Genomic DNA, 8,402 nt, shown 5'->3' with positions numbered 1-8,402 from the left:
ATTCAAAGTTGATGTCTAGTAACATTTCTTAATTAATAACAGGATAGTATGAAGTATTTTTTATTTTATAACTATTAAAAGGTTAATATAATATTTCTTTTTATTTTTATAGCTAACTCTAAAATATGGCATAACTATCAAATTCTAATAAGTTAAGATATGGTGAATAACTTAATAAATTCTTTTTTTCTTTCTCTGACCAATGTTTCTATTTAACGATCAAATAGTATGAAGTATTTTTTACTTTAAAACCATTAAAAGATTAATATAATATTTCTTTTCATATTTATATTCTATGTTAACTCTTGAATAAGATATAAGTGTCAAATTCTAATAAATTAATATATATAATTAATGATTTAAGAAACATTTTTATTCTTTCATTCTCAATGCTACTTTGTCTAAGATTATTATTTATATAAATCTAACTCATTGTCAAGAGTTGATGAATTTTTCTTGATTAATCATTAAACTCACAAGAATTTAATCATACCAAATAACCATTCAATTAACATCACGAAACATTAGATATCCCATTAAAGTATAATAAATTATTTGTTAATTTCCATGATAATCTTATTTAAAAAAACTATATATTTCTTCAAAGAAATTTCTCATGGACAATTCAAAGATAATTTTAACCATTATAAAATCCGCCTTTAAATTAGTTCAATAATCTATATATATATTATTTATATGTGTAATTTAAAAAAAAATGAAATTGTTTAATCTTTATCTTATAAAAACCACATGTATTGATTTATTCATGATGTTTTATCCTCACTATTCTTTGGATAAAAAATATTTAAAATTAAAACTATATAAGATTTATTTCTTATTATTACAGTTTTTGTTATAATATAAAATCTTTAATTTTAATAAAAAAAATTCATATAAATTTAATAAATATAACAATGAAACAAATAATAATAAACACAATTTTATTATTAATAACAAATTTGAAATGGAACATACTTGAATCTAACAATATCATTGTCTATTGTCGAGACAACATGATACTTCTTTTATTTTCAAAAACCTCTTGTATTTTTTCCTAAATAAAAAATATATTATCAATAAAATATATCTTTCGATGATATTTATTGAAGTAAATTGTAATAAATATAGGTAATTACCTCAATTATGTACATTTAGTAATTACATTAATTACTTTAAGAACATTAATAAAAAAAATTCAGAACGCTTAATAATTCTATCGCATTTAATAAACAATATCATATATACTTAATTACATAAATTTAATAATTATATATTAAATAATTACATTAATTACTTTAGAAAAACGGGGAAAAATGTAAGAGATAAATTTAGAATAAGGTCTCTGAAATTGAAGCTGATGTATGGACAGGGGCAAGGATTGCATATATATTTATCGATCACATCAATAACGAAAATTTGTTTCCTTAAATATATTACGTAACGAAAGTTGGATGTGAAGTGGGAAAAAAAAGAAGGGGGAAGAAGAACATAGAACGTGAATGGTGGAGAAGGAAGAGGTTATGAGTAGATAAAAAATGTTAAGGCTACCAATAACTGACACGTAAGACATGTCTGAAGCGAAAATAAGAGGGAAAAGATAAATTAAAAAAAAGAAAAATAAAGTGAAGTTTGAGAAGAGTCAAAAAGCGAGAGTGTGTCGAGAGGGTCCGTTATCTATCGCTAATGGAAAGATGGAAAGTGGCAATGGCACTTCCATTTTCCAAATTCCAGTAGAATAGGCAAAGGCAACAACACATTCATTCAATTGCAATTATTATTATTATTATTAATATTATCGCCATTATTTATTATTTATATTAATCTAGTTCATGCATCTTGTAATTTGCGTGTGATCACCATTCACAATCTTCAATCCTCTCTGCTACAAGACAAATTTTCCATTCCGGCATCTTCTTCAGCCTACGTGCACAGATTCCGCCAATTCGTTTAACGCATAAAGAACAACACAACCTCGTTCCATCCTTTGCGACAAAGTCGGTTGTTGTCTTTCTGTTGACGCTTATGGCTATGGCGTCTCTGATTCAGTGTTCGGCTACTTCCTTTTCCGCAACTCGAGGAGGAGACTCTGCTGCCCTCTTTTCCCCCTTCACTGCCCGTTTCTCAAAGACCCACAAGTGTCGGGTTAGATGCTCCTTAGATGATAATGTTTCCGACATGAGCGTTAACGGTCTGTATTTCCCCCTTCTTTTTATGAAATCCAAATTCAATTTTCGATGCTACACTTATCTCAGCACTTTTTTTTTTATCTAATAATTTTCATTTTGGGGAGTGTTGGAGGAAAGGGAAATTGAAGGCTGGGATGTGTCGCAAAGTTTGGATAATTTTTGTTAAACTGTAATTTTGACTATGCAGCACCAAAAGGGTTGTTTCCGCCTGAACCTGAGCATTATCGAGGACCCAAGCTGAAAGTGGCTATTGTTGGAGCTGGGCTTGCAGGCATGTCAACTGCAGTGGAGCTCTTGGATCAAGGCCACGAGGTTTATTTCCTTCTCCTCCTGTTTCTCTGTTAACAGTAATATTTTCGTATTGGATGATGTGGTATATTATGTCTTAAAGTTACTTCTGAAGCAAAAGGGAACTATTCCTTCATCGTTGGTCAGTTTGTTTGATTTTGTAATTCAGGTGTTGAGTGCATTGGGTTATTGCAGCTGATGTATTTTCTTTTTTATTATATGTTTTCTTCAAAATTCTATCACCCAGGTGGATATATATGAGTCGAGGCCTTTTATTGGTGGCAAAGTTGGCTCCTTTGTTGACAAACGTGGGAATCACATTGAAATGGGATTGCATGTTTTCTTTGGTTGCTACAACAATCTTTTCCGATTGTTGAAGAAGGTAAGCTATTATCACTTGCAGTCATATACTCTTCATCTCTAAAACCTGGATTCTTCCTCCCTCTTTTTTCGCCGTGAAACATGTACTGTTCACTTTATTTTTTGTGTAGATTTTCGTGGTATCCTTTTGTTTGTAACTTCTTCAATGCTTGGATAAATAGGTGGGTGCAAATAACAATCTACTTGTAAAAGATCACACTCACACTTTTGTTAACAAAGGAGGTCAAATTGGAGGTATGTTTTGTGCTACAATATCTTGCTTCATTTTTGTTCATTATTTTGTCTCTCCACAAATTCCACCAGAGTATTGCAAGTTCATAACTTTCAGTTTTTGTGCACAGAACTAGATTTTCGCTTCCCAGTTGGAGCACCAATACATGGGATAAGGGCATTTTTGACCACAAATCAGCTTAATGTAATCACATTGTATATTCTATTATCATGTTTGTTTAAATTACATGACTTGGTCGTCACTCATCGGTATTATACAGAACTAGAAAATAATATATTTGAATCCACAAAAATGTATAGTTGTTCATTTGATTTTCCTCAGTGGGACTATCATTGTACCTAACTTTACATATTTTTTATGAGCAGACCTATGATAAAGCTAGAAATGCCGTGGCTCTTGCACTGAGTCCAGTTGTCAAAGCTCTTGTTGATCCAGATGGTGCACTCAGGGACATAAGGAATTTGGATAGTGTAAGAGGATTCATTAGTTTTTGGTCTATTTCCAACTAATGCTTGCTGGTTATCTGTGCCCCTAGTTTCTGTGTGTTCATAAACATGCACACACATACAATAGGAGTAATTGTGAAGGTTCTGGATATACCAAAAAAGTAAAAATTCCAATACTCACTTCCCTGGAATCTAAGTTTACTGTTTCTCTATGTATTGTTTGTGTTTGTCTATCATCTTTCTCAATGTCTAGACTTGTCCTTTTAACCAATTTGTGCTTTTGTTACAGATTAGTTTTTCAGATTGGTTTTTATCCAAAGGTGGCACACGCATGAGTATTCAAAAAATGTGGGATCCAGTTGCCTATGCCCTTGGGTTTATTGACTGCGATAATATCAGTGCCCGCTGCATGCTTACCATATTTGCATTGTTTGCCACAAAGACTGAGGCTTCCCTTTTGCGAATGTTGAAGGGTTCACCAGATGTTTATTTGAGTGGTCCCATCAGGAAGTACATCACGGATAGAGGGGGCAGGTATGGTTCTAGATACTAGAATATTTCCACCATGACTATCCAAATTTCTCCCTATTTATATCCTCGTATGCTGCTGGAACAGGTTCCATCTTAGGTGGGGATGCAGAGAACTACTTTATGACAAAACGGATGATGGGAGTATTTATGTTACAGGACTTTCCATGTCAAAGGTGATATCTGCTTTCTTGTTTGAAATCTTTACATGCTTGGTTAGAATACAAGTGACATTCTCAAAATCTTTATAGTTAATACTTTGTTAATTTTTATTTTCACAGGCTACTGCCAAGAAAATTGTGAAAGCTGATGCTTATGTTGCTGGTTAGTAGATTACTTTTCCTTGGTTTTCGTATTTATTCCTTATTTTGCCAACAATCTTCAATTTACTGTCATTTAAACGATGCTAGCTTGTGATGTCCCCGGAATTAAGAGACTAATTCCATCGGAGTGGAGGGAACAGCAGTTTTTCAATAACATCTATGAGCTAGTTGGAGTTCCTGTAGTGACAGTGCAACTCAGATACAATGGTTGGGTCACAGAGTTGCAAGATCTAGAAAAGTCAAGGTAATGCTCTGCATTTTAATTTTAGGGTCCACATAGAAACTATAGTGTGAGGTACTTTTGTTTGACGATAAAGATTGATATATTTTAATTTTGACCATTACTGTTCAACTTCTTCATGCACCCTTACAATCTGGAGGGCAGGCAACTGAAGAAAGCTGTTGGTTTGGATAATCTTCTCTACACACCCGATGCAGATTTTTCTTGCTTTGCAGACCTGGCGCTTTCATCTCCAGAAGATTATTACATTGAGGGACAAGGATCATTGCTCCAGTAAGTGTTTGTAGTTTCACAGTTCTAAAATTTTTCTCACTCATGAGTTCATTAACGATCGGGAATATAATTTTAAGAAAGATTTTCAGTGCTTTGCTTGAATATTCTGCAGTCAGCATAATCATAATTATTATATATATGGAACATTAAAAACGACATATATGTGCAAGAATATTGAAAAGTTGAACTATATTTTAAGATTTTAATGTTCCCATTGCTTCATAAATTGCTTTTGGTTCCGTTGCTATAAATACATCATCAGATTTTATTTTTAATCTAAAGAAAGAGTGCTATTGCGTCACTATACAACTTGCAATGCTAAGCCAGGTTAGCACTACAGCCTGTACCAATCATATACAACATTCTTAATACAATTAAAAGAAAAAAGATATGCAAAAGTAGGGGGACCAAGCCAAAACCCACTAATGAAGCCTAATGAGTAAATTTCTCATGGTTTTAAATTCTGATCATCATCATGCATATAGTATTTGATTTAGTGTTGATCTTCTAAGTATATAACGCTAATACCTTTGTCAGATGTGTTCTGACGCCAGGAGATCCATACATGCCCTTACCAAATGACGAAATCATTGCAAGGGTAGCAAAACAGGTTGGTTAAAAAGAAATTATACTTCTCTTATTCTGGTTTTTGATATTTTCACTGTTGCTTTATTAGTGACATGAAAAGTGTGCATCAAAAGTGAGAAGCTTATGATGGGGTGTGTTACTATGTGTTGATTTATTTTGATAACTAAGCATTCAACTTCATATGATATTGTTAAAGATGTGGTTTGATTACAGTCAACATTCAATTACATAACTTATAATTACGAATAATCCTTTTAGTATGGTATCAAAGTGGTCTCATACTCGGTGACCTGTTACACTAATCGGCTGTTAGACCTTGACTTTTTCCCTGGAAGCACTCACCCTAAATTTGTCACTTTGACTTTCTCTATTGGGTAAACAATACCATTGCAACATTTTTGCTCTTCAGTAGCCACTGCACCCTCTGAGTATTTTCTTACTCTCTGGCAGCTGCTCCACCCTTTGGCACTTCTGCTCCCCAAAAGTAGCCGCATTCTCCAAGCATTTTGTTCTTCGGCAGCCACTGCACCCCAAAGCAAATTTTCTCTTTAGCAGCCGCTGCACTCTCAGAGCATTTTTTGCTCTTGGGCAGCCATTGTACCCTTCGAACATTTTTACTCTCTAAGAAACTTTGCTGTCTAGCAACCGTTGTAGCCTACTGCATTTTCTCTCTCCAGCAACCAGCGCACTCTGTTAGCATTTTTTTTCTTTCTCCAGTAACCGCTGTGCCCTTTAATCATCTATTTTTGCTCTCCATTAACTGCAACAGCGTTCGAGCATTTTTCTCTCTAGCAGCTGTCACGCTGATCTCTGACAGGACCCTGTGATCTGAGCTACCCTTCTTTGATGACTACATGCTACCTAACTCTTGGTCAGCCACTGTCATGTATTGCCAGTTCCTCATCACGTCATCTTTACACACCTGTACCAAACTGATGAGCGAAACTTTGTCTATACTGACTTTGTCAACTACAACAACTATTGATTGTCATGATGATCAAGTCTCTTTTGAGTTCTAGCATTGATGTCAGACTAAACACAATTACAAGCAATCCTTTGAATACATCATAATATGTTACTGGTTGAATTTGTACTTGTTCATTTGATGCATATTTGTTCATGCTGCTAATTTGATGCATGTTTGGACTGTTCTGCAATCATCAACATAGCATTTTATATTATTTCTATCATAAGCCACGTCACATGTTTAATTTTGTAGTCTATTTTAGATGTTTTTAAGTCAATGGTAGATATTCAGTTCTCTTTGTCATCACATTGATTTGAAAATTTCTACCAGGTTTTGGCACTGTTTCCATCATCTCAAGGTTTGGAAGTGACTTGGTCTTCAGTTGTTAAAATTGGCCAATCTCTGTACCGTGAGGGACCTGGCAAAGATCCATTTAGACCAGATCAAAAGACACCAGTGAAGAATTTCTTTCTTGCTGGCTCTTACACAAAACAGGTACACTTTCTTGACTGGCATAGTTTGTTTTTCTACACACGGCACATATAACCCTTAAAATTTCATGTTATCAAGATGCTTTTTGCGTTTTCATGTCCCTCTACAGCAACTAGTTACCTACAAATACTTATATAGGTCCCCCGGGCTTGTGGTATAACCTATGAAAAAAAAATTAGAAAGTGAAGTAGCTTTTATGACACTGACAATAAATTTCTGCTGCTATATTTGTTTGAATGGGATTACCTGTGATGGTTCCACGATCTACCGAGAACTATGTATTTTCTTCTTTCAGTATCCGGATTCAGGATTAAAAAATATTCTTGGTGTCTTTTGGCACTCTAATGAATTTATCGGCATTCTTGTTTAATTAACAGTTTGATAAACAAAAAGGAAGGATGTTTTAGATAAAAACCATTTTAATAGAAGTGACAATGGACACATGGAAAGTGGTAAAGGCAATAGACATTTCCTACTTTCTCTTGTATAGAATTCTGGTAGTATACAGGATGGAGCACTACAAATATTCCTTATATACAAAATACTTTTATCTGATAAAAAAGGCTTTCACTCCTAACTTAGTAAGTTGGTCTGTGTAAAATTGTACGAGGATACAACAATAAATATTTATACACTCTGTACATACTTCTTCAATAGAGATCAGTATATGCTTTTACTATGGACTCCCACACCACATCTATGAGATACTCGGTCAAATTTACCGAACTAATTTAACCTTTCCTTTCAAATTTGCGTTCAAGTTTTTTTATCCATCAACTGTATTTTACTTTGATCCCATGTCAAATTTTAGTGAGCTCTTATTGGTGTGTTTGTCCTGCAATTGCAGTATGTTTATTCCAGTTTCACCGCAGTAGTGACATGTGACTTGCATTTATACTACTCACTTTTATTATTTATTTACTTGCCTGGCTGCGAATTTTTCTTTTTTGTTCAGGACTACATAGACAGCATGGAAGGTGCAACTTTGTCTGGCAGACAAGCTTCAGCCTATATCTGTGATGCAGGGGAAGGATTAGTGGCATTGCGGAAGGAGATTGATGCTGAGTTCAAAGACGACCTAAAGTTTACAAATACTAAAGATGAATTGAGCCTAGTATGAGAAATTTCCTTGCGGGGTAGTCAAAGTCGACGTGATGCAAGTTTGTTCTTTTCGCATGCAACATTTTAGAATGTATATTCAATCGAAAAGTATTTACAGAAATAATTGTTTCAAAGTGTAGCTCATAGTCTATCAATTGCGTTGCATGCACTCATTTTTAAATGAATAATAGCTATACGAATTATATTATAGCCACCAGTTAGTTGCTTTCTAAAAATCGATTAACTGTTTTGATAAGCCAATTCATTTTCTGTATTGATTAAATACTAGATCTTAAGTAGAAGTGTTCAAGACTAACTAAGCAAACCATACACTTACACAAGACCACCCAGTTACA

At 33.8% G+C, this 8,402-nt stretch overlaps 1 protein-coding gene across 2 annotated transcripts; it reads left to right on the top strand.

Annotated features, from left to right (window-relative positions):
• Positions 1 to 1,637: 1,637 nt before the first annotated feature.
• Positions 1,638 to 8,260, top strand: LOC108345914 (zeta-carotene desaturase, chloroplastic/chromoplastic). 2 transcript variants are annotated; one of them, XM_017584768.2, is made up of 14 exons: positions 1,644 to 2,188; positions 2,374 to 2,498; positions 2,722 to 2,856; positions 3,017 to 3,089; positions 3,197 to 3,270; positions 3,453 to 3,557; positions 3,823 to 4,067; positions 4,150 to 4,237; positions 4,343 to 4,385; positions 4,472 to 4,628; positions 4,770 to 4,898; positions 5,436 to 5,508; positions 6,784 to 6,948; positions 7,901 to 8,260. In XM_017584768.2, the coding sequence occupies exons 1-14, from the start codon at positions 2,023 to 2,025 to the stop codon at positions 8,063 to 8,065; spliced, it is 1,743 nt and encodes a 580-aa protein (XP_017440257.1). In that variant the 5' UTR covers positions 1,644 to 2,022; the 3' UTR covers positions 8,066 to 8,260. The 2 variants fall into 2 exon arrangements, with proteins under 2 accessions (XP_052730632.1, XP_017440257.1); XM_052874672.1 differs by lacking the exons at positions 6,784 to 6,948; positions 7,901 to 8,260 and adding an exon at positions 5,937 to 6,522 and having other exon boundaries at positions 1,638 to 2,188.
• The last annotated feature ends 142 nt before the right edge of the window (positions 8,261 to 8,402 follow it).

The sequence above is a fragment of the Vigna angularis genome, chromosome 3, assembly GCF_016808095.1.
Source record: "Vigna angularis cultivar LongXiaoDou No.4 chromosome 3, ASM1680809v1, whole genome shotgun sequence".
Classification (NCBI taxonomy): Eukaryota; Viridiplantae; Streptophyta; class Magnoliopsida; order Fabales; family Fabaceae; genus Vigna; species Vigna angularis.
The sequence above is the reverse complement of the archived record's forward strand: the minus strand, read 5'-3'. Positions and strand labels throughout refer to the sequence as shown.

Bases quoted from the DNA above. Each gene is read 5' to 3' on its own strand.
- LOC108345914 (XM_017584768.2), top strand. From the start codon at position 2,023: ATGGCTATGGCGTCTCTGATTCAGTGTTCGGCTACTTCCTTTTCCGCA. The intron at 2,499-2,721 runs GTTTATTTCCTT...TCTATCACCCAG, and splicing joins TCTTGGATCAAGGCCACGAG to GTGGATATATATGAGTCGAG. The intron at 4,238-4,342 runs GTGATATCTGCT...TTATTTTCACAG, and splicing joins CAGGACTTTCCATGTCAAAG to GCTACTGCCAAGAAAATTGT.